General features: G+C 42.5%; 1 protein-coding gene across 1 annotated transcript in view; it reads right to left on the bottom strand.

Annotated features, from left to right (window-relative positions):
• The window catches only part of DNAH7 (dynein axonemal heavy chain 7), a 148,087-nt gene that overhangs the window by 93,700 nt on the left and 30,328 nt on the right, over positions 1-24,059 (bottom strand). Inside the window, exons 11-20 of the mRNA XM_079974784.1 lie at positions 23,865-24,044; positions 23,068-23,343; positions 21,957-22,084; positions 20,063-20,141; positions 19,235-19,459; positions 17,857-18,003; positions 16,007-16,692; positions 13,650-13,836; positions 5,899-6,092; positions 1,880-2,078 (exon numbers count right to left, since the gene is read on the bottom strand). Coding sequence (XP_079830910.1) covers positions 1,880-2,078; positions 5,899-6,092; positions 13,650-13,836; positions 16,007-16,692; positions 17,857-18,003; positions 19,235-19,459; positions 20,063-20,141; positions 21,957-22,084; positions 23,068-23,343; positions 23,865-24,044 — 2,301 coding nt within the window. The remainder of the gene's footprint in view (positions 1-1,879; positions 2,079-5,898; positions 6,093-13,649; positions 13,837-16,006; positions 16,693-17,856; positions 18,004-19,234; positions 19,460-20,062; positions 20,142-21,956; positions 22,085-23,067; positions 23,344-23,864; positions 24,045-24,059) is intronic.

The raw sequence follows: 24,059 nt of genomic DNA, 5'->3' as shown, positions 1-24,059 counted from the left end.
TGAGGGGCCCTGCCAGGTCTCCCTGCGGCGGCGGCAGGGTACACGGACTCCTCCCGACGTGCGTGGCATCACACATGTGTGTCGCACAAGTGGCGTCTCTCACACACACAACGAGCCCCCTCCCCCAATATCAGGCAGAACTCAGCCCCTCTGCTAGCAGAAAGGGTTCAATCTGTAATATTTATGATCTAAGAATCCAGAAAAACATCTGGGCAAATGGTAGTTGGACTAGATTACCCTTCCAACCCTACAATTCTATGACTCTATGACAAGCAAAAGACATACAGCGGTACCTTGGTTCTCGAACTTAATCCGTTCCAGAAGTTCATTCGACTTCCAAAACGTTCGGAAACCAAAGCTGCTGCAGCCAATCGGAAGCCGCGGAAGCCCCGTCGGACATTCGGCTTCCAAAAGAACATTCAGAAACCAGAACGCTCACTTCTGGGTTTCGATCGTTTGGGAGCCAAAATGTTCAAGAACTAGGCTGTTTGAAAACCAAGTTGCGACTGCATCAGTATATCACAGTGTTCAGTTGGTGATATACAGTGGTACCTCAGGTTACATACGCTTCAGGTTACAGACTCCGCTAACCCAGAAATATTACCTCGGGTTAAGAACTTTGCTTCAGGGTGAGAACAAAAATCATGCTCCAGCAGCATGGCAGCAGCAGGAGGCCCCATTAGCTAAAGTGGTGCTTCAGGTTAAGAAAAGTTTCAGGTTAAGAACAGACCTCCAGAATGAATTAAGTTCTTAACCCGAGGTATCACTGTATCATGATATTGAAAACCAGATATCGCACAGCCCTACTTGTGGGGAGCGTGTCAGTACCAGGAAAAGAGGAGAAACACCAGCCATGGTTTAGTTTTACCTTCTTTCCCTTCTGTGTTTGTTTGTTTTTTGCTCCGTTGCTACTATAAAAATGAGGGATGTTTCTGCTGTTGGTGTTTGTGGGCAAAGATTCACACCTCTCAGGACGAGAGCCCGGAGGGACTGGGGAGTTGGTGAAAGGTTTCAAAATGCTCCTCAGCCACAGAGTAGAGGCCTCTTTTGTGTGAGAGACAGAGAGGGAATGAGTGAGCTGCTATTGATGAAAGAGATGAACCCCTGGTTAAGATCAGGGGTTATTCAGTCTGTTGAATGTTTTTTTTACAAAGTAATAAACATAAACAAATAAGAAAAAAAATGTACACCCCACCACCGAGACCATTCCATTGTAACTATCCAACCTCACAAAATTTCAGCACCTCTTGGGATGGTTTGACCCCTTTCCATTTTAACAGTACAAATTCTACAAACACCCTCCATATCTTCTCAAAGTCATTTCTCCAGCGTACTGCCCGTCTTACCTTGATGGCACATGTTAATTTATCGTTAATAGCTATATCCCACACCTCCTTATACCATGCTTCCATTTTGTTTTCTGCTTGCCCCTTCCACTTCCTAGCTATAATAATTCGTGCAGCTGTCAATAAATTTGTGAGCAAGTCTTTCCTAGCCTGCGAACCTTCCACCCCATCGTAACTTGATAAGAATGCTACCTCTGGACTTTCAGTCAGCTTTAACCCTGTGATTTCTGTTATCTCTTTAAACACCCTTTGCCCCCAAAATTGTACATATTTACACCCCCACCACATGTGAACATAATTCCCTATTTCCTGGCATCCCCTCCAACATAACACCGAATATTTCTTGTTTATTTGATTTAATCTGACTAGTGTATTTAACGCGAGTTAACACTCCTTTTTTGCTTTTATTGTTTTGATTTATTAAATTTATACATCTCCCTTCACTTGGTTAAGCTGGAATGTTAATCCCTGCCCTTATTGTAGTTTAGCTTTATCTATTTGTTTGGCGTTTACCCAAATGTGATATATGTTACCTTGTGAATGGAGTTGACCATCGCTGTTTCCAGTTCAACTAGCCATTTTTCCACTTGACCTCTAGCTTTAGCTGTTGATATTGTGTTAATGAGGGCTATGACTTCTCCTTCACTGCTCTTCATGTGCGTGATATCCAAGACTTCGGTAAACTCCACACTAGCAATTCCTTCAAAGCACTTTTTCAAGTGAGGCTTCACCCTGCAGAAATAAGAAAGAGGGGAATTAAGAAACAAACGGTGCGTTAAGCAACAAGTTATGACGCCTTCAAAGAACAAGTTGTTTGTGTGTTATATATTTAGATTAATAGCCTCACACTATCTCAATGAGTCAGAGCAGTTTCTTCTATCCACAGAGAGCATTTTTCATCCCCATTTATCAGTCTCACAAACAATACACTCTGCATATTAAATACTGTACCATTTGCTGTAAATTCTCTCTGAAACATGTTGAACATGGAAATAAACATCTACTGGAACAGTCCTAGAAAATTTCCAGCAAATAGCTAGAATGTACCAGGAATAGTAGGTAACTTCAAAAAATCTACCTTGCTGCCTAACACATAAAATTATTTTGTGCATTTTTTATTTCACATTTGTGAGTGTGTGTGTGTGTGTGTGTGTAGAGGTGTTGTGCTTAAGTGTTCTGTAAGTACATCTGGAACAGTTTCCAGCAAGCATTAAGATAGCCACCCAGTGTTATTTTACCACTGTGATCAATAACCATCCTTCTGACCAATTTGTCAGACAGCTATTCGTGCCGAAGGCCTGATTGCGTCACACCATCAATCTTGTACAGACTTTCAACCTGTACAAGGATCAAGAGTCTTCTGTTAGCGCTGCCCACTTCCTATAAGTAGGGACAGAGAAACTTTTCCAGCACATTCCTTTTGTGCTGAAACCTTCCAATAAGCCATGTGCAAGAGGTGGCCATGGCCAGCAGAAAAAGAGAGAGGAGCTACATTCCAGCCACAAAACAATGCCATCTATACAATGGTACCTCGGGTTACAGACGCTTCAGGTTACAGACTCCGTTAATCCAGAAATAGTACCTCGGGTTAAGAACTTTACTTCAGGATGAGAACAGAAATTGCACGGTGGCAGCAGGAGGTCCCATTAGCTAAAGTGGTACCTCAGGTTAAGAACAGTTTCAGGTTAAGAACAGACCTCCAGAACGAATTAAGTTCTTAACCCAAGGTACCACTGTATACACACCTCTAACCACGTATTATCAGAATTAGAGGACACATAGCAGCATTCAAGGATAGTGCAGAAAAGAGCTGGTGAGACATGTGAGCTGAAGAATGGGCAAAGCCAATGGGCAGTGGCTCAGTGTGCCTTCCATCAGCTTCGGACGCCCCTATCTGGTCAGGGATAGCCTAACTACTGTTGTCTATGTTCTGGTAACCTCAAGGTTAGATTACTGCAATGCGTTTTACATAGAGTTGCCTCTGAAGATTCAGAAACTTCAGCTAGTGAAGAATTCAGTGGCCAGGTTGCTCACTGCAGCAAGACGGTTTGAGCATATTACCCCAATCCTGGTCCGACTGCACTGGCTACCAGTTAGTTTCCAGGCCCAATTCAAAGTGCTGGTTTTGACCTATAAAGCCTTAAACGGCTCAGGACCGCAATACCTCAAGGACCGCCTCTTCCCCTATGAACCCATCTGGACCCTGAGATCATCCTCTGAGGCCCCTCTTCAAATGCCTCCTCCTCAAGAGGTTTGGAGGGTGGCAACATGAGAACGGGCCTTCTCTGCAGTGCCTCCCCATCTGTGGATGGCTCTCCCCAGGGACGTTCGCTTGGCGCCTTCATTATACACCTTTAAGCGCGAGACAAAAATGTTCCTTTTTAACCAGGCCTTTGGTTGATTTGATTTGCATCCTATGCCCTTTTAAAATGTGGGGGGGGGGGGGTTGGGGGGGACAGGCTATTGGGTTGTTGTTTTTATTTTTACAGTGGTACCTCGGGTTAGATACACTTCAGGTTACATACACTTCAGGTTGCAGACTCCGCTAAACCAGAAATAGTACCTCGGGTTAAGAACTTTGCTTCAGGATGAGAATAGAAATTGTGCTCTGGCGGCGCAGCAGCAGCAGGAGGTCCCATTAGCTAAAGTGGTGCTTCAGGTTAAGAACAGTTTCAGGTTAAGAACGGATCTCCAGAATGAATTAAGTTCTTAACCGGTGGTACCACTGTATTATGTATTTTGTGGTTTTATGTCTTGATTTTATTCTGTGAACCGCCCTGAGACCCCCAGATACAAGGCGGTATATAAATTCAATGCAAACAAACAAACAAACAAAGATCTGGAGAGACGCTTCTGTCCCCCCCTTGGGGGGGCCTAAGATGCTCCCCATCCATCCTGTAGCATACCCCCCCATGGTTGCATGTTTGACTTCACATTTACAATAGAACCTCCACACACAGAGTCCAAGTTCTAAATCCATGGAATCTCAACTGCAAAATCTAGGGTGCAGAGCATCTATATTTAATAATAATAATAATTTATTATTTATACCCCGCCCATCTGGCTGGGCTTCCCCAGCCACTCTGGGTGGCTTCCAAAAAAATATTAAAATACTGTAATACATCAAACATTAAAAGCTTCCCTAAACGGGGCTGCCTTCAGATGTCTTCTAAAAGTCTGGTAGTTGTTGTTCTCTTTGACATCTGGTGGGAGGGCGTTCCACAGCGCGGGCGCCACTACCGAGAAGGCCCTCTGCCTGGTTCCCTTTAACTTGGCTTCTCGCAGGGAGGGAACCGCCAGAAGGCCCTCGGTGCTGGACCTTAGTGTCCGGGTAAAACAATGGGGGTGAAGACACTCCTTCAGATATACTGGACCGAGGCCGTTTAGGGCTTTAAAGGTCAGCACCATCTATATTTGTGCCTAAGTCGGTGTATGATCACACACACAATCCCATTTGTAAACTGGGATTGGACCCATTCCAGCCCACTCTGGATCCGAATCCAGATCGTGATCCAAAGTGTAGAAATCTACAGAAATCCCATGGACTTGCTCCGCTAGTCAACCCCGCGCACCCTGCCTCAGTTTGCCTACCCGCAAGGGATCATGTTTCTTGTTTGCCTGGATGGATGATAGAGAAGGATGTGAGAGTTTATGGAGAAAGTAGCCCATTGTACAAAGCTGAAATTGACATTTGTTGCTCTTTCCACTTTTGCCTGACTCATCAGTGGCATGTGGACCCCAGAAGCTTGCCCCAGGAGGGAATGTGGCCCTCGGTTGGAAAAAGGTTTCCTACCCCTGTTGTGAAGGGGACACAGGAGACAAAGTGCTGTATTTTCCGGCGTATAAGACGACTAGGTGTATAAGACGACCCCCAACTTTTCCAGTTTGGGATATACTCGCCGTATAAGACTACCCCTCTTCCAACGCACACCAAATAAAATTTTAAAAAAACAGTCTCCAGTCCAGCTCAGAAATCCACTCCACTTCCCAGTGGCTTGCGGGGGGGGGGGGCGCATGGCCAGGTCTGTTTAAAGAGAGGAGCGAGCCGGAGGGCTTCCTCTTTGGCTCGCTTCCTCAATCGCTAGGATGTCGCTGAATTTCACTCGGTTATTGCTTTTGTCGGACCTGCTGAAGCATTTTGGGGAGGGTTTTTTACTGCTTTTGTTGAGCCACTCTTGTGGAATTTGCTAGTGGTCTACTACCGGGAGCAGTTTCAAGCGTATTTCTGCTTCATCTAGAGAGCTTGGTGTCCTCTGATTTAATTTGCTGTCATTTTGACCTTTGGTTGGGGGTTACTGCAGGAGCTGCTGCTGTAGCCAGCGTATAAGACGACCCCCGACTTTTGAGAAGATTTTCCTGAGTTAAAAAGTAGTCTTATATGCCAGAAAATACAGTAGTGAAAAATAACGTCAGGGCTACAACGGGAGGGATGGCAACGTTTTCAATATATAAGGAACAGGTGACTATGTGTCTATGTGTTCATTGTTGCCTCATAGCATGTGAAAACTTCGTTAAGGTGAATTACGGCTGCGTATCAACCAATACTATATACCGTGTCGGATCTTTGGTCTCTGATAGAATCTCCAGCAATTCATCATTGGATAAGAAGAAGAATCTGGGAAAGAAGAGGCGTTTCTTTTCTAAATACTCATTCAGCCCCTTCAGAATCAGTTCTAGGAACTCGTTGCATTTCTTCAGTTTTTCCAGCATCTTGTCTATCATCACTACCGTCAGAACATGCTTGTCCTGAAAAAAGGAAGAAAGGATTACGAAAACCAGCACCATCTCAATCTAAAGGCCAGTTGTTGTTGTGTTAGGGACTCAGTTGCTCGAAAAGAAGGAGCGACGAAGCTGTGGCCATCTCAGTGTTGCTGGACTGCAACTCCCATCAGCCCCGGGTAGTGCGGCCAATAGAATGAGACTCTGGGAGCAGTAGTCCAACAAGATATGGAGGGTCACTGTTTTAACATCTCTGCTCTAGAAGGTGAAAAGCCCAGAGGTGAGAGGAATTGGCTCCATTTTCATCTGTATATTTTTGATAATGAATCATTTTTGATAATGCACATTTTTTATAATGAATCATGTACATTTTTGATAATGAATCATCTTTGAAAGTTCCCTTGATCCTTCTGTGGCACTGACATGTCATTTCATTTCACTTTTCACTTTTAGTTTGTATACCGCCTTTCTGTATTACCACTACTGGATCTCAAACACATTGGCTCCCGAACAAATCAGCTCCAGAACATACAAAACCCAGAATTGAGTGTTTCGGTTTTCAAACGTTCCTTTGGAAGCCAAACATCTGACGGAGCTTCTGCGGCTTCCGATTGGCTGCAGGAGCTTCCTGCAGCCAATCAGAAGCCACGCTTTGGTTTTCGAATGTTTTTAAAGTCGAACGGATTTCCGGAACAGATTCCGTACAATTTCCAAGGTATGACTGTATACACAAGGCGGAAGAAACACCTAAGCACAAAAAAGCAATAAAAGCATAACTTTAAAATAATCAACTTATATCAAATAAAGCAGCATTCAATAATCCTTTAGAATATAAAAGTAAGCAGTAAAATTAAATATCAGCAAATAATAATTAAACAGTTTACAGTTAACAATTACATTAAAGAATTATTAAAATATAATCAACAAAAATAATGGCATGTCACAATGCATAATATACCACAAAACATATAAAACCATGTAAATGGATCAAATTGAGAAGCAAGGACACACAAATTTTAAAATAATTTAAAAAATAATAATCCCTGAACTCCTCTTCTCTCTTCTCAGCTGCTTCTGAATTTCATCACCTCCTGAATTTTTCCCTTGGCCAACACGTCCTGCCTATTCTACTTTTCAGTTGTGGCTTTGCTGATATTTTTGTTGTTAGCTTTCTCATTGTTTTTGCTTTTTTTACTTTTTAAAATATTCTGTACTTGTCTGCCACTTTGACCCGTTCAGTCTCGAGCTGGGACAGTGGGATATAAATGTTCTCAATACATAAACAAAGGAATAAACGGATGTATGAATATTTACTGAGCCTTCTCAACATAGCTTTTATTTCAACACTGTACAGTATCTGACAGATGTCATGTATATAGCCAACATTTGAGAGCATCTGACAGGTTACCAGCCAGAATCTTGACAGCTGACTTATAACTAGCTCTGGCATGCAGTAACATTAGAGAAAGGCATGCAACCTGATGGAAAACCACGGCAAATACAACAGGAAATGGGAATGGAAGCGATGGAATTGGGTGCAAATTAAGGAATGCATAATAAGAAAAGGACTGTGGAATATTATTTTAATATATGTAGAGAGACTCTTGTGTGAACATAGATTGTAAGATTTACGGTTGTTTAATATGGAGGAATGGTTGCTGAAGTTGTTGGAGATAAAGTTGATATGTTTGATTAGAGAAAAACTATTGCTCATATTTATCAGTAACAGTAATTAGAGAAGCCCTTTTGGACTTCTTGTGTGAAAAGGAAAACGAATTAATCTGGCACATTTGGGTTGGAGAATTGGGGAAATATTCCTTAACAGTAAGTAGATCAGTTGGATGTCATTCTAGAGTGAATATTTTGAGTAATTTCTTTTACATATGTAACTGACAGACAAATAATCAGAAGTCCTATTGTTTTTCCTCTTTTTCCTCTCTTTTTTCCTTCTATTTTTTGGCTTTCTCTATTTTTTGGCTTTCCTTTGGTATTTTCTTTTCTCTCTCTCACTCTGTTTTTGTTTTTATTTAGATTAGTTTCTTTTATCTTATTGTATTATGAAAAAGCTTTAACAAAATCTTATTTTTTAAAAAAAGAAACAGGCATGCGACCTTTAACAAATGAATTTACTAATGAATCACTTTTTTAAAAAAATTCATTTACTAAATTAAGCAACACTGTTTTTTAAAAAAGAAAGAAAGTGAATTGTTTTTAACATATCTTAACAAACATCATATGAGAGGAAGCATTTAAGATGAGGCACCCACACTTCAATTTTACAGAGGAGAGAAGGCATCTGCAGATTTAGTTATTAATTACTCGGTTTATTTATTAAAACTCATTTGGGTAAGGGTTAGTATTTGACAAGCTCCAATAACTGAAGCAATCAGTATCTGACAGCTACTAACAGCTGGCATTCACCGGTAATTAATATTGGACAGTATCTGTTCCACTATTTTCAACAGAATTTAGTAAATGTGGGGTTTAACTGTTTACCTTTCCTCTAGAATGGAGATAATGAAATTTGGGGTCAAGTGCCATGGAATAGCTCAGTTGGTAGAGCATGAGACTCTTAATCTGAGAAACACAGGTATGTACCCCACATTGAACAAAAGATTCATGCCCAGCAGGAGGTTAGACTAGATGAGATTTTGATCCCTTCCAATTCTAAAATTCCACGTTTCTACGATATACTGCCATCAAGTTTTAAAAAAATTGAAATCTGGCTGGGTTTTGAAATGTTGCAGAATTCCCTTTTGCTTCTTGCTGACTGCTCTACTACATTGGAGGTCAATAGGCATACAAAGATATGTGTATGTTCTATTAGGGCTGGTTTTCAACACCGTGATACCATCACCAGCTAACCATCACGATATACTGATATATCACAACGTCTGAAATAAGGATGGAGCTATGTAGAGGCCTTGGCTGGCTTCACAGTTTTCCCCCACGCTGTGATTTTCAGATAGTGCACACACATCATGATTCGCGATATATTGCCAGGTCAAAGGTTATGAAACCGATATCATGATATGGACTAGGATATGGTTTTGGATGATATATCGCCCAGCCCTAGTTCTAGTATGGCAAAATTTGTACACAGTGGAACTTTGGGTAACGTTGCCTCCGGCTTACGTTACCCTCTGCTTGTGACTGGTGCAAACCCGGAAGAATCGGAATGGATTACTTCTGGGATCGCGCTGTTCGTGTGCGCGCAGAAGCGCTAAATCGCACCACACATGCGCAGAAGTGATGATTTGGGTTGTGGCGTTTTCAGGTTGCGGCAGGGTCTCTGGAACGGATCCCCACCATAACCCGAGAGCCAGTGTGGTATAGTGGTTAAAAGAAGTGGACTCATTATCTGGTGAACCGGGTTCGATTCCCTGCTCCTCCACATGCAGCTGCTGAGTGACCTTGGGCTAGTCACACTTCTTTGAAATCTCTCAACCTCACTCACCTCACAGGGTGTTTGTTGTGGGGGAGGAAGGGAAAGGAGATCGTTAGCCGCTTTGAGACTCTTTAAGGGGAGTGAAAGGCGGGGTATCAAGTCCAAACTCCCTTCCCTTCCCATCCCGAGGTTCCACTGTATATATTTTCCCATTTTAATGGACAGGAAATTGCTGCAGTTACCTGTTTCCCTTAAGGGTCATCGGGATGAAAATATTTAATACTCAGCTATGGACCTGTACTTCATCAATTAGAATAAGAAGACAAGTAGAATAAGAAGATTTAACATGCAGAGATAGTGTTGTGTTTGGTTTCCTCCAGCCAGTGTCAGCTTCTCCCAACCACTGACTCTCTCTCGTTTCCCCCTCTCTGCAGTCAGAAATCCTGTGTGGTCTAGACAGCTGCTTCCCTTTGGCAACTTGAACTTAAAGATGCTTAAATGCTTATTTTGTGCCCATAATTAAGACAATGGTCCCAAACCCAATGACCTGAGTATGGCAATAAGCTACATGAATGGGGAAACAGATTTAAATGTTACCCTACCCATGCAGACACTCCTCCCTCACATCTCATTCCTTTACTCTTAAGTAGAAATGCTTTCAAATAATCTTGTTACACTGGAGTGAGTGAATTCGGAATCAGCATGCTTCCTTGACTATGTACACCATGGGTAGGCAAACTAAGGCCCTGGGGCCAGATCCGGCCCAATCGCCTTCTAAATCCGGCCTGCGGACGGTCTAGGAATCAGCATGTTTTTACATGAGTAGAATGTATCCTTTTATTTAAAATGCATCTCTGGGTTATTTGTGGGGCCTGCCTTGTGCTTTTACATGAATAGAATGTGTGCTTTTATTTAAAATGCATTTGTGGGGCATAGGAATTTGTTCATAATTTTTTTTCCAAAATATAGTCTGGCCCCCCACATGGTCTGAGGGACAGTGGAACCCCCCCCCCCCCCCGCTGAAAAAGTTTACTGACCTCTGATGTACACCATCCCTACAAAACACATTTTCCTTCTCAAAGTATCCTTGGCACTGCTATTTCTTGACATCCAATGGCCTTTTAAAATGTGTTGGGGGGGGGTTATTTTTGGTTTTTACTTTTATTATGTACAGTGGTAGCTCTGGTTGCGAACGGGATCCATTCCAGAGCCCTGTTCGCAACATGAGAAGAACACAACCCGCGTCTGTGCGTCTCGCGATTTGCCGCTTCTGCACAAGCAAGTGACGTCATTTTGAGCATCTGCGCATGTGCGAGCGGTGAAACTCGGAAGTAACCCTTTCCGGTACTTCTGGGTCGCCGCAGGACACAACCTGAAAACACTCAACCTGAAGCAAACGCAACATGAGGTATGACTGTATTTTGGGTTTTTAAATTGTGATTTTATGTTGCATCTGCCGTGAGCCCTGAGGGTATAAGGCAGTATACAGATATAATAAATGAAAATAATAAAATAAGCTTTGGGTAATCTTTCGTCTCCTGTCCCCCAGATGCTTTCTATGGCCTTTCACCCTCAGCCCAGAGAAAAATGCTCTGATTGACGCCACATGAGCACCCTCAAGCGGTAGCTGCAATAAATGTACATTTTAGCACATTTTAGCACAGGCTACAGCCACCCATTTTCACGATTTCCTCTGGCTATATTTCACAGCTACAACTGTGATGGAACATCAGGAATAAACAAGGAAGTCATGGATCAAGATTTTACAGAGAATTGATGCTATTTGCAGATATCTTGCGGGGGGGGGTTAAAACTATACTGTGGCTAAGCCAGGGCATGGAAAAAGAATCTCTGGTCTGTTATTATGCCAAATCCCATATCCTAAGATATTTTAACTTCCATTTCTCTTCCTTCCCACGTTGATAAAGATCACGCCTTTTTTCGACTCATTTAATCAAAAGCCAGGGCGAAATCAAAAGAGCAGTTTCGTCCTCATTGCTCTGAGCCACACAGATAAAGCCTATTCAAATCTGGGGTAAAACACAGGGCAATGGGGATTTTTACAGTTTCTCGCAGCAATTATAAAACACAACAGCAAGTCAGAAAATCAACGCACAGGCTTAAATTTAGTTTACAATGATAGGGGATTTTTGTTCACAACTATAAAACCCAGTTGCTAATCCTAGACACACACTGCCACCTTCTGGGGAAAAGGATCTTGAGAGTTCATGCGCCTGGAAATGGAATGGCAGAATGAGCTACCAGACCGTTCGTCGTAAGTACCAAGCTTTATTTTCAGTCGTCAAATAATTTTTATGGAGTTTTTATAATTACATTGCAACAAAGCTAAAGAAAAACAGGGAAATGAAATGAAAATATCTATGAAAGGATCTATGTTGTCCCCCAATTCTATGATTCTGTGGCTCTATCTACAAACTCACTCACTCACTCTCTCTCTCTCTCACACACACACACACTTCAAGATCAGCATGATGATGTCTTGTAATAAGGCAGGAATACCAAGACTTGCACCCAGAACTTTTACATTCGACCTACAAAGGAGCAGATGACATTTTGAACGCCACGTTTTTACGATATGCAAATCCAAACCTTTGCATGGTTAGGCTCCACTTGCCTAGTGCCAATTAAGTGTGCACAGGGCTGCAGCCTAAGGGCCTGATCCCACTGAGTTCCCTGTGATTTATCCTCTAATAAGGACAGAATAGGCATTATACGGGTCATTGGGCTACTGGGACTGCTTTGCTCTGTTCCTTATAACATCTAGTTTAACAAACGCATTACGGGACTTTGCATTGCCTATGCTCCACCCCCACCCCACCCCCAATGGCTGCTGACAGCCGGAACGACACTATTTCACATATAGTGTTGAAGTAAACATTACTGGGAAGAGGGGGTGAAAGAGACATGGAGCAGGGGCAGCTCAGTGTCTCCCACATTGCCTAGTGTGCACAGGATTGCAGCCTAATTATATTATTATTATTATTATTATTATTATTATTATTATTATGCACATCTGGCTGGGTTTCCCCAGCCACTCTGGGTGGCTCCCAACAGAATATTAAAAATACGAATAAAACATCAAACATTAAAAACTTCCCTAAATAGGACTGCTTTCAGGTGTCTTCTAAAAGTCAGATAGTTCTTTATTTCCTTGACATTTGATGGGAGGGCGTTCCACAGGGCGGGTGCCACTACCGAGAAGGCCCTCTGCCTGGTTCCCTGTAACCTCACTTCTCACAGTGAGGGAACCGCCAGAAGGCCCTCGGAGCTGGACTTCAGTGTCTGGGCTGAACGATGGGGGTGAAGAGGCTCCTTACTTGCATGCTTATTCAGAAGTAAGTTCCACTAAGTTCACTGTGCTTCCCAGCAATGTATTCCAGAACTGCAATTTAAGTCCTGCTGAAGTTATTGGGACTTACTTCTGAGCAAGCATACTGAGGACCAGATATACAGTTGCAGCCGAAAACGCATGTACAGTGGTACCTTGGGTTAAGTACTCAATTCGTTCCGGAGGTCCGTTCTTAACCTGAAATTGTTCTTAACCTGAAGCACCACTTTAGCTAATGAGGCCTCCTGCTGCCACCGTGCCACCGGAGCACGATTTCTGTTCTTATCCTGAAGCAAAGTTCTTAAAGCTCATACCTAGAACTAACTTAGTTGGTCTTTAAGGTGCTACTGGAAGGATTTTTTTTCCTTTTCTTTTGTTTTGACAAAGTTCTTAACCCGAGGTAGTATTTCTGGGTTAGCGGAGTCTGTAACCTGAAGCGTATGTAACCTGAAGCGTATGTAACCCGAGGTACCACTGTAATTGAAAGTAACCCCGCTTGAAATTGATGCTACGTAGTAAACATCAGAGTAAGTTCAAGACACTGAGTTACCACTCACAATTATAACATCTTTCATTCCTACAATTACATGCATTCTGTTAGAATCTTCCTAATATTCCTTCAAGTTAACAATGGTTAGTTTCCAACAGGATAGCTTTCAGCATGTGCAATTTAGTTTAGGACAGACTTTATTTCTGAATTGATTTTAAGCAGTATTTTTGAGCTTAGTAAGACAGACCACAATTCCCTGTTTGTTACCATCAGTATTTCTTTTCTGATTTCTAGATCATATGGGTGGATCATAGACCACATTATGTATGCTGTTTCAAAAAACAGAACAAATGTTACCTGGATGGCACATTTCATGATGTCCTTCCATGTTTTGTCCACAGAGGTGAATCGCCTCCCTTCTTCAGGCATCTGAGCCATAATGTCAGGAGAACTGAAAATTGGCTCCAGATACAACCAAGTGGCCTGAACTTTGAGCCATTCATCCAGGATCTCCTGCACCAGCAAAAGTTTTGCTTCCCATTCCCTGCAAAGCAGAACACACAAGAGTTTTAGAACCTTGCTTAGAGAAGCAACCTTTCTCTTGGGATGAGCGCCCAACAAGGCGCATAGTAAGTCTAAAAACTTCATACACCTGTAGAACTGGGAGTAAGGAAAAAATGCTAGCTCCGATGTAGTTCTCTCTCATGGTTTCACAAAGGAAAGCAGTTCCAGAGCCTGTGCTTACCCAACAACACAATGGTTCATGCCCTGTTCCCTTTCCCATCCTAGTCTCTGTTGGTTGGGGAGTCCATACTATGCAGTGAAATGCAAATTCTGTACCAAAAAGTCTCAGGCTATTAATGTTGAGCATAAAAGGTGTAACTAATTTTCAATAATAATAGTTGTTGTTGTATTTGTTGTTGTTGTTGTTGTTGTTGTTGTTAGTATTATTATTACCCTGCCCATCTGGCTGGGTTTCCCCAGCCACTCTGGGCAGCTCCCAACAGAATATTAAAAACAAGATAAAACATCTGACATTAAAAACTTCCCTAAACAGGGCTGCCTTCAGATGTCTTCTAAAAGTCAGGTGGTTGTGTATTTCCTTGACCTGCGCCTCCATGGACAGCTGTGAGTCCAAAATGACTCCCAGGCTGTGCACCTGGTCCTTCAGGGGCACAGTTACCCCATTCAGCACCAGGGAGTCCACCACACCCGCCTGCCCCCTGTCCCCCCAAAACAGTACTTCTGTCTTGTCAGGATTCAACCTCAATCTTTTTGCCACCACCCATCCTCCAACCACTTCCAGACACTCACACAGGACCTTCACCGCCTTCACTGGTTCTGATTTAAAAGAGAGGTAGAGCTGAGTATCATCTGCATACTAATGAACACCCAGCCCAAACCCACATGGGAGAGATGATGATGATGATGATGATGATGATGATGATGATTGCATACACAGACAGGGGGGGGGGGTTGTATCTCAGTACCTACTGCATTGTTGTTGTTTTTTAAAAAAACCAATTCTACTTTTTCTCTAGATTGATCAGTTTAATGCAGAGGAGGAGGCATATGGGGGAGAGGATGGAACCCTGAGGCACCCCATAAGTGAGAGCCCAGGGGTCTGAACACTCATCCCCCAACACCACTTTCTGGACATGGCCCAGGAGGAAGGAGCAGAACCATTGTATAACAGTGCCCCCAGCTCCCAGCTCCTCTAGATGGTCCAGAAGGATTTCATGGTCGATGGTATCAAATCCATAAAAAGGTAAAGGTACCCCTGCCCGTACGGGCCAGACTCTGACAGACTCTGGGGTTGTGCGCCCATCTCACTTAAGAGGCCAGGGGCCAGCGCTGTCCGGAGACACTTCCGGGTCACGTGGCCAGCGTGACATCGCTGCTCTGGCGAGCCAGAGTCGCACACGGAAACGACGTTTACCTTCCCGCTGGTAAGCGGTCCCTATTTATCTACTTGCACCCGGAGGTGCTTTCGAGCTGCTAGGTTGGCAGGCGCTGGGACCGAGCAGCGGGAGCGCACCCCGCCGCAGGGATTCGAACCGCCGACCTTTCGATCGGCAAGCCCTAGGCGCTGAGGCTTTAACCCACAGCGCCACCTGCGTCCCATATCAAATCCATAGACCTGTCCAATTTGCCTGCTTATTTAGTATCCACTCTTTGGGTTTTTGTAAAGGCAGGAGGAGAGTGACACAGGAGAAGCAGGAGTACATCTATACAGAAACATAAAACCAATATGTATTATGTTTTCACTCACCATTTTACTTCACAGGGTTCCTGTGAGATTGCATGATGTAAGAATGGTAGGGCCCAAGTAGGGACTGGTGGGAAATTAAGCAGAGGGTGGGCTCTGGGAGCCGAACTCTCCCTCCACCATAATGCTTTCCCTCCAAAAAATGTCCTACCTACTTTCCCTCCCAGAGGAGGCTACTTCCAGTTTCAAAGGGGAAAAAAAGAGAAAAACCACAGGACTTAAGGGGGACTGGAGTTTACCTCTCTTCTCCAGCCTGCCCTGTACTTTAAACTACCTTCTTCCCACGTTGACTTTATATGAAATCAGCAATTTGCTTTTTCACAATGGTCTGCCACTCTCGCATGTCCTTTGAGCCACAAATAGCTTTGAATGATCTACACCACAAATCAAACAAGGCCACTTGTGCGCTATGTTATTGACGTCGCCCCCTTAGGAAATATTTTACCTCATCTTCTTTTCGTAAGGTTTAATGAAAGGAGATCCTCTCATGGTCTGTGTTTTAACAATGTGGTCATCCAGCAACATCTGGATATCATCCACAGACGATAAAATGTGAGTCCCGGTTTCCCTGTAAGGAAGAAGAACAAATTCCATGGCATCCCATTCTGAAATCATTTTCACCATGGCCTTCTCAAGCGAATGCTCTTTGCTGGCTGTTTCACTGATGCCTTCAAATTTTTCCAAGAATGGCTCAAGGTGCATATCAATATATGAAGAGACAGTTGAATCTTCGGAGGGCTTCAGAGGGAACCCGGCTATTTCTGACATGGCCTCCCAATGCCGGTCTTGCAAGCCGGGGTTGCAAATCACTTGGATCAACGGAATATGCTCCTTAAATTCCTCCACTTTTGTCCTGACCCTCGTTGTTAGAAATAAGGCATTTGGGGAATCGTGGAAGGTTTTTTCCAGTTTGTACAATGCACGCCAGTAGTTTCCTGTATCCATCTCAACTGTATCTGGGTTCACCTTGGTGAATATTCCATCCATCCAGTTCCTGTATTTGGTGTTAAACTCTACTGCCATATCGTAAAGCCGAAGATATGGATTTAGGGTATCCTGGATTTTTTTACGTTGAGGGTACTGAGATGCTAACCACCCATATGCCTCCTCTTCTGCATTAAACTGATCAATCTAGAAAAAAAGCAGAATTGTTTTTTTACAAAAGTAACATAACATAGGTCATATCTACACTACAACTTTTAGAGGGTGGAAGTCATACATATGATTTAAAAATCTACACAATGCAGTAGGTACTGAGATACCAAAAAACCCTGTCTGTGTATGCCATAATAATAATTTATTTATTTATTTATTTATTTATTTATTTATTTATTTATAATCCGCCCATCTAGCTGGGTTTCCCCAGCCACTCTGGGCAGCTCCCAACAGAACATTAAAAACACGATAAAAGATAAAAGATCAAACATTAAAAACTTCCCTAAAGAGGGCTGCTTTCAGATGTCTTCTAAAAGTCAGTTGTATATTTCCTTGACATCTGATGGATTCTGCCCAGAGATGGAAAGAAGATGTAGTACCAACCAAGGAAGAGTGGCTAATTAAATTAATGGATTATGCCAAAATGGCAAGGTTAACGGATGTAAGAAGAAACCAAGAAGAAGAGGGGGTTTTTAATTAAAGACTGGGGGAAATTTGTGGAATTATTTGAAAAACTCATGTATGCAAATAAGCTCATTAGCAGGATTAACGTAAAACAAGCTGTTGAACATATCATTTAGAGAAACTAAAGAATAAACTAAAGATGGGAAACTGCAGTATGAAAATGAAAATTAAAAAGAAACCACAAAAGGGGAGGGAAGGAAATCAAATATATGTGTATTAGAAATGTATGTGATTTGTGTTTTTGTCTGTAAATCTTTGAAAAACAAAAAACAAAAATGTATATATACAGTTGTACCTTGGTTGTCGAACGCTTTGGCACTTGTACGTTTTGGCTCCCGAACACCGCAAACCTGGAAGTGAGTGTTCCGGTTTGCGAACTTTTTTTGGAAGCTGAACATCCGACACAGCTTCCAACTGAGTGCAGGAAGCTCCTGCAGCCAATCGGAAGCCGCGCCTTGGTTTCTGAACATTTTTGGAAGTTTCCGCTACTCTGACTTCAACAAACCTGACATCATCTACGTTGTCAGGTATATTGCAGGTAGCCGCGGATTCCCATAAACAACCTCACAGGCAAAACAGGGAGGCCTGGCAGCCCGCATTTGCCAGAATTGAATCTGAGACCTTCTGTATGGTCTGTCATTGAGCTAAAAGCTACCATCAAACCCAAAGCCTTACCTTATCAGCAGCTGCATCTAGCTTTGTATTCAACGCCTGGGCTTTTTTCAGGTACCGGTTGATTTCCTGAAGGTCCCCGTAAGAATAAAATTCTTCAACTTGCTTAGCATAACTCTCCAGCTCCTCGACAAATCTTTCACAGCGTATCTAATAAAAAGTTGCAGATATGAAACAGAGGCAGAGGCATGCATACACAGCATACAGTATTAGAATACGAGGGCAGAAGTTTATTTGTACATATTTAGTATGCCTTTTGTCACTGGGTTTGCACTGGGTTTCCCTGTTTAGGGAAGCTTTTCATGTTTGATGTACAGTATTACAGTATTTTAATATTTTTTGGGAAGCCGCCCAGAGTGGCTGGGGAAGCCCAGCCAGATGGGCGGGGTATAAATAATAAATTATTATTATTATTATTATTATTATTATTATTATTATTATTATTATTATAACATACAGAAGATCAGTACTGTAATGCAAGCAAGAGCCAAGGTTCCAAAACAGCCTAGCCATAAAGCCTATAAAGCAGGCATCCCCAAACTCAGCCCTCCAGATGTTTTGGGACTACAATTCCCATCATCCCTGACCACTGGTCCTGTTAGTTAGGGATGATGGGAGTTGTAGTCCCAAAACATCTGGAGGGCTGAGTTTGGGGATGCCTGCTACAAAGCAATTAATTTAACTATTTCCCATGGAACTATTACACATAAAACCTTTAGGACTGTCACTTATATTTTAAAAGGTAGCCCAGGATGCTTTGTGAGCTAACAAGTTAAGGCCCCAACCCAGCTGCAGAAGAACACAACCACAGAAATGTGGAGTTGGAAGGGACCCCGAGAGTCATCTAGTCCAACCCCCCGCGATGCAGGAATCTCAATGAAATCATCCATGGCAGATGGCCATCTAACCTCTGCTTAAAAACCTCCAAGGAAGGGCAAATGTTTCTGTATATCATCCCCATTTGCTGGGATTTTGGTAGGTCAATTATACTACTAAAAGGAATAAAGCCCAAATTGGTACTTGCCTTGAGCAAGTTAACTGATATCCACTTGCTTTGAAATAAGTACTATCAACACAGCAATCCAAAGTATTATCCCAGTAAACCACGTACAGTGGTACCTCAGGTTACAGACACTTCAGGTTACATACGCTTCAGGTTACAGACTCTGCTAACCCAGAAATAGTACCTCGGGTTAAGAACTTTACCTCAGGATGAGAACAGAAATCATGCGGCGGAGGGAGCAGGAGGCCCCATTAGCTAAAGTGGTACTGGTACCTCAGGCTAAGAACAGTTTCAGGTTAAGAACGGACCTCCAGAACGAATTATGTTCTTAACCCAAGGTACCACTGTACCTTTAAAAAAGAAGAACTGAACGCTTACTTTAAGCCCTTCTTGAAATTGTTCTGTTTTCTCCTTAATGATCTTTCTGTGTTCTTCAAAAATCTCCCCCATTCGCCCATACCACTGAAAGACACTGTTGTTCAGTCGAATATCTACTGGCGAAAGATTTGTACACTCTATCAGGAATGCAAGGCAGTTTTTAGAGTCAATTAATCTCTGCTCCATCTCCAGCATGTCAACTGTTTCCACTTTCTCGATATAAGCCTAGTGGGGGAAGAAACAACTGATTCATACTCTTGGTGGCAAACACATTTTAGCACTCTTTCAACCTGAAAAAAATTCGCTTACAATGGTACCTTGGGTTACAGATGCTTCAGGTTACAGACTCTGCTAACCCAGAAATAGTACCTTGGGTTAAGTACTTTGCTTCAGGATGAGAACAGAAATCGCGTGGCGGCAGCGGGGGGCCCCATTAGCTAAAGTGGTACCTCAGGTTAAGAGCAGTTTCAGGTTAAGAACAGACTTCCAGAACGAATTAAGTTCTTAACCCGAGGTACCACTATATTGCATTTTAACGGACCACTAGTATTTATTTATTCATTTATTTATTTTTAAACATAAAGTACAGCCACACTCCAAGACAGAATTAGGTTTGCTTAGATATGGCGAAAGGAATTCCGAATAGAGTCATTAAAGTGTGCTTTATAAAAATTTGTTAAGCCAAAAAGGAAGGAAACCTTGGGGGGAGGGGTCACTTGTCCTGGGCGGTACTTTTGCATAGCCTGTGTGGGTTCTTAGAATTGAGATAACCTTTTGTTTTCAGTTTTTTTAAAGTAAATTTATTTCCTTGCAAAAAGAAATGCATACCTTAAATTCCATTAGTTCGTGTGTATTTGATGGCGTGGAAAGGGCCTTCTCTGCTATCTTTTCAAACTCTTCACACAGCCTGAAGTTGGAAAAGCAAATTAGATAGATGGATAGATAGATAGATAGACAGAAACATACATGCAACAGATTTGAGAAAGCCATCCTTTTCACATTCCAGAGATGCAGTGCCTTTCGGTCTCAGAGGTGAGTAGACTTCAGGCTTCCTAAAACTCTGAGATCCACCACCCAGAATCCTCTGGAAAAAATAATCTCTCAAAGGACCTGTTGATGGCATTTTACCATTGTACTGTTGAGAGTGTATTAACTTATGGTCTGTGTGTGTGGTTTGGGAGCTGCACGGTCAGGGAATAAAACAATGCTGTCCAAGGTTATAAAGACTGCAGAGAGAATAATTGGGTACACTCTTCCCACCTTGGATCAAATCTATGCTTCCAAGTGCCATAAGAAAGCTGCAGAGATAGTATAGGATAGTGCGCACCCCGGAAATGATCTCTTTCAGCTTCTGCCTTCTGGAAGAAGGTACAGGGTTATAAAGACTAGGACTAGCTGCCTGAGAAACAGTTTCTATCCAAATGCGATTTTGGTTTTAAAAGCAGCGTAAGGTATGTGAGTATATTGTATTCAATTATGGGGTATCAGAGTTTTTAGGGGCTAAGCAGGCTGGGATAGTTGGGATAGCAGGTTTGTTGGTTTCTGAATGTCTGATGTAGATTTTTTTCAATTTTGTTGTTCTGTATGGGACAATGACAATAAAGATTATCGTATCGTACAGAAGAATTTAGAGCCCTGGGTTCATTCTGCCCCCAGGGCTTTCGCACAAAAATCCACTCCAGGTTAGCTTCCCCCTCCAACCAGCTGTCTTCGTTTCAGCAGTAAAATGTGGACGAGTAATTTTGTTTTCTTCATTCTAAAACAATCAGAAGCCAGCAATTATCTCGTATCTAATTCAATTCTACCAGGAGATCCAAGTGTACCTTCTATCTTAACTTAAGCATCCTTCTACAACAGAGGAGAAGGGAAGGCCTACGCACTCCCCATTCTGAATGTCTTTTATAAAACAATTCCACAACCAGGCAGCGTCAGAGAGAGGGCAGGCAGAGTTGTGCCACAGAAGAGAAAACTGTCGCTTTACTGGGAACAGGGACCATATGATAGGGCCTGATCCTTTGCACAGAACAACGCAAGAAACAACGCAAGGGGCAAAATAAATATAGTCCGAGCAATTATAATTGAGCAATAACTTGAGTGAGGTGCATAGTGGCATGAGAACATATAGGGCAGCGAGAACAGAGCATCTTAAAAAAAGAACATGTCCTGATCCAAGAAGGGGAGATTCAGACATGCAAACTGCCTTCCAAGTGCACAACCATTGCTGATGAAGATGTGCATTCGGACACAGGCATTCCCACCCACATGGCATTCTCATACAGGCCCAATTGAATCGACTGCATCAGAACTGAGGAGCCTCAGGCTCAGGGCTATATGTGACCATTCCATCTTCTCCTGCATGGTCCAACTCTCTACAACTCTATGATTTTTGCCCAGCTGGGATGCATCCTTGAACTCCGATGATGCCACTTTGCTGAGGAGCAAAAACCTCAGATTTTTGCATGGCTGCCATGTAGCTAATTGCACAAAGGAAAGAGTTACATCCATTGACCCACCCACCTTTCCCTCTGGCCACATCCACCACTGGCCCACAGACCTGGAAGGCTGGAAAAAGGTTGCCCAAACTTATACTGGGTACACCTTTTCACGTGGTTACAGATCCAGATCCAGATCCTAAACTGTTACAAATTAGGTGCCCCCCTATTAGACTTGGATCAGGGCCACCGTTGTTTGTACTTAAAAAAAAAAAAGATATTACTCTTACCTCGTATTTAGATCCTGATGGTCTTTGAACATTTTGGCAATGATTTTGGAACAAATAGCATCAGCTCGTTTTGTCAGCGTTCTAATCAGCTCATCACAGTGCAACTCAAACATTCCGAGACGAATAACCTGCAGCACAAATACGAGTGAGAAATTTGTTGATCACAGAAAGCAATAATCCCCCCAAAAAATTACAGTTATCGCTCAATTTTAATTGCTCAGACTATATTTTTTTTTTGCCCCTTGCGTTGTTTCTTGATAGGTTTGGCAGTTCTGTGCAAAGGATCGGGCCGTATCGTATGGTCCCCGTTCCCAGTAAAGCAACAGTTTTCTCTTCTACGGCACAACTCTGCCTGCCCTCTCTCTGACGCTGCCTGCTTGTGGAATTGTTAGCATTACAGCTAAACTTTTTTTTAATTAAAAAAAAATTATAATAATCCTGCTGATCATTTGCATTTTTTCTTTCTTTAAAAAGGTAAAAGGTAAAGGACCCCTGGACGGTTAATGGGGTTTGGCTATGGGGTTGCTCATCTCGCTTTCAGGCCAAGGGAGCCGCAGTGGTCCCTATTTATCTACTTGCACTGGGGTGCTTTCGAACTGCTAGGTTCATTCATTCATTTTATTAAACGGTCACAGACCAGATTAACTTGTACAGCTAGTCAGCGAAGCATCACATCGGAAAAAACAAAGGACAATTTCAATAGAGATTAGTCCATAACAGCAATTTAAAATTAGATAGCATGAATAAAATTAAGTATTTGCCTTCGCCTGCATGTTGACATTGGAAAGCTCTTGTTTCCTGCACCTAATAGCGGCTACACAAAATTTAGCAACATTGATCATGATTTCAGGAACCTTATCTTCTACCAAGGCTCTCATACATTGGAGTTCTGGCTCATTTTTAAGCTTTTGTAGAACTGGGACAATAAAGGGAACTGCTAGGTTGACACGAGCTGGGACCAAGCAATGGGAGCTCACCCTGTCACGGGGATTCGAACTTCTGACCTTCTGATCTACAAGCCCAAGAGGCTCAGTGATTTAGACCACAGCGCCACCCATGTCCTGAAGAACACTAAATGAAACTGCCCAGCCCACTTCCATGCATGCATTACCTTTCTAGAATTGTACTGAATTTCATCCCGGAGGTTTTGATACTGGGCAATCGCTCCTGTTATTTCGTCATACGTGTGCTCCTCTGAAAGGAACTGATCGATGTCCCGATCTGCTTGTTTGTTGATCAAATCGTGGTACTTGTCGTAGAGTTTGAGGTGCTCAATAGGCGCCACGCTCTGCTTGGCAATCTCATCTCTCACCTTCTTCTTATGCGCTTCCAAAATTTCATCCAGGATTACAGGTCTCAAGTTCATGGATCTGGTCTTGCTTTCAGGCTTTCAAAACAAGACATATGCATAGTTTCTCTTACTTTAAGTATTTTGCTTTGCTTTTTTATTAATAGAAAAATCGAGCATGCAATGTTTTATCAAGTTATACAGGAGCAATCCTATACTGAAGATGTACCAGCTGAATAGATTTGTGACCTAGCAGAAGACGTGCTATCTCAGCAGGTCAGATTATTATTATTATTATTATTATTATTATTATTATTATTATTATTATTATTATTATTATTTCTTCTTTATACCCTGCCCTGGGTGGCTCCCAACAACATATTAAAAACACAATAAAACATCAAACATTTAAAATTTCCCTAAACAGGGCTGCCTTCTGGTATCTTCTAAACAGGGCTGCCTTCAGGAGAATGTTACTGAGAAATCATCCCCTCCGATGTCAACAGAGCTTACGTCCAGGGAAGTAACAGTTCATATCTATAGCTCACAAGGTATAGTTCAGTTTTTTAGCACAAGGCTGGCAGAAAAGCAACAAACTACGTTATTAGAGAATTGCTTACCCACTTTGAATAAAGCTTGGTCTCCACTCTGGGCAGCAGGTTAACAGCTTTCACCATAACTGAATAAATATTCAGAAATATGACTTCATAGTCGGAAAATGTAGGCTCAAACTTAACATTCTCGTTTTCAAGGATCAGCCTTATTATAAATCCCGAGTGTTCATAGGCTCGATGAGATTTCTGCAGAAAAAGAAC

The sequence above is a fragment of the Podarcis cretensis genome (assembly GCF_951804945.1).
Source record: "Podarcis cretensis genome assembly, chromosome: 1".
In the NCBI taxonomy this organism is placed as follows: domain Eukaryota; kingdom Metazoa; phylum Chordata; class Lepidosauria; order Squamata; family Lacertidae; genus Podarcis; species Podarcis cretensis.
Note: the sequence above shows the minus strand (reverse complement) of the source record. Positions and strands in the feature narration are given on the sequence as shown.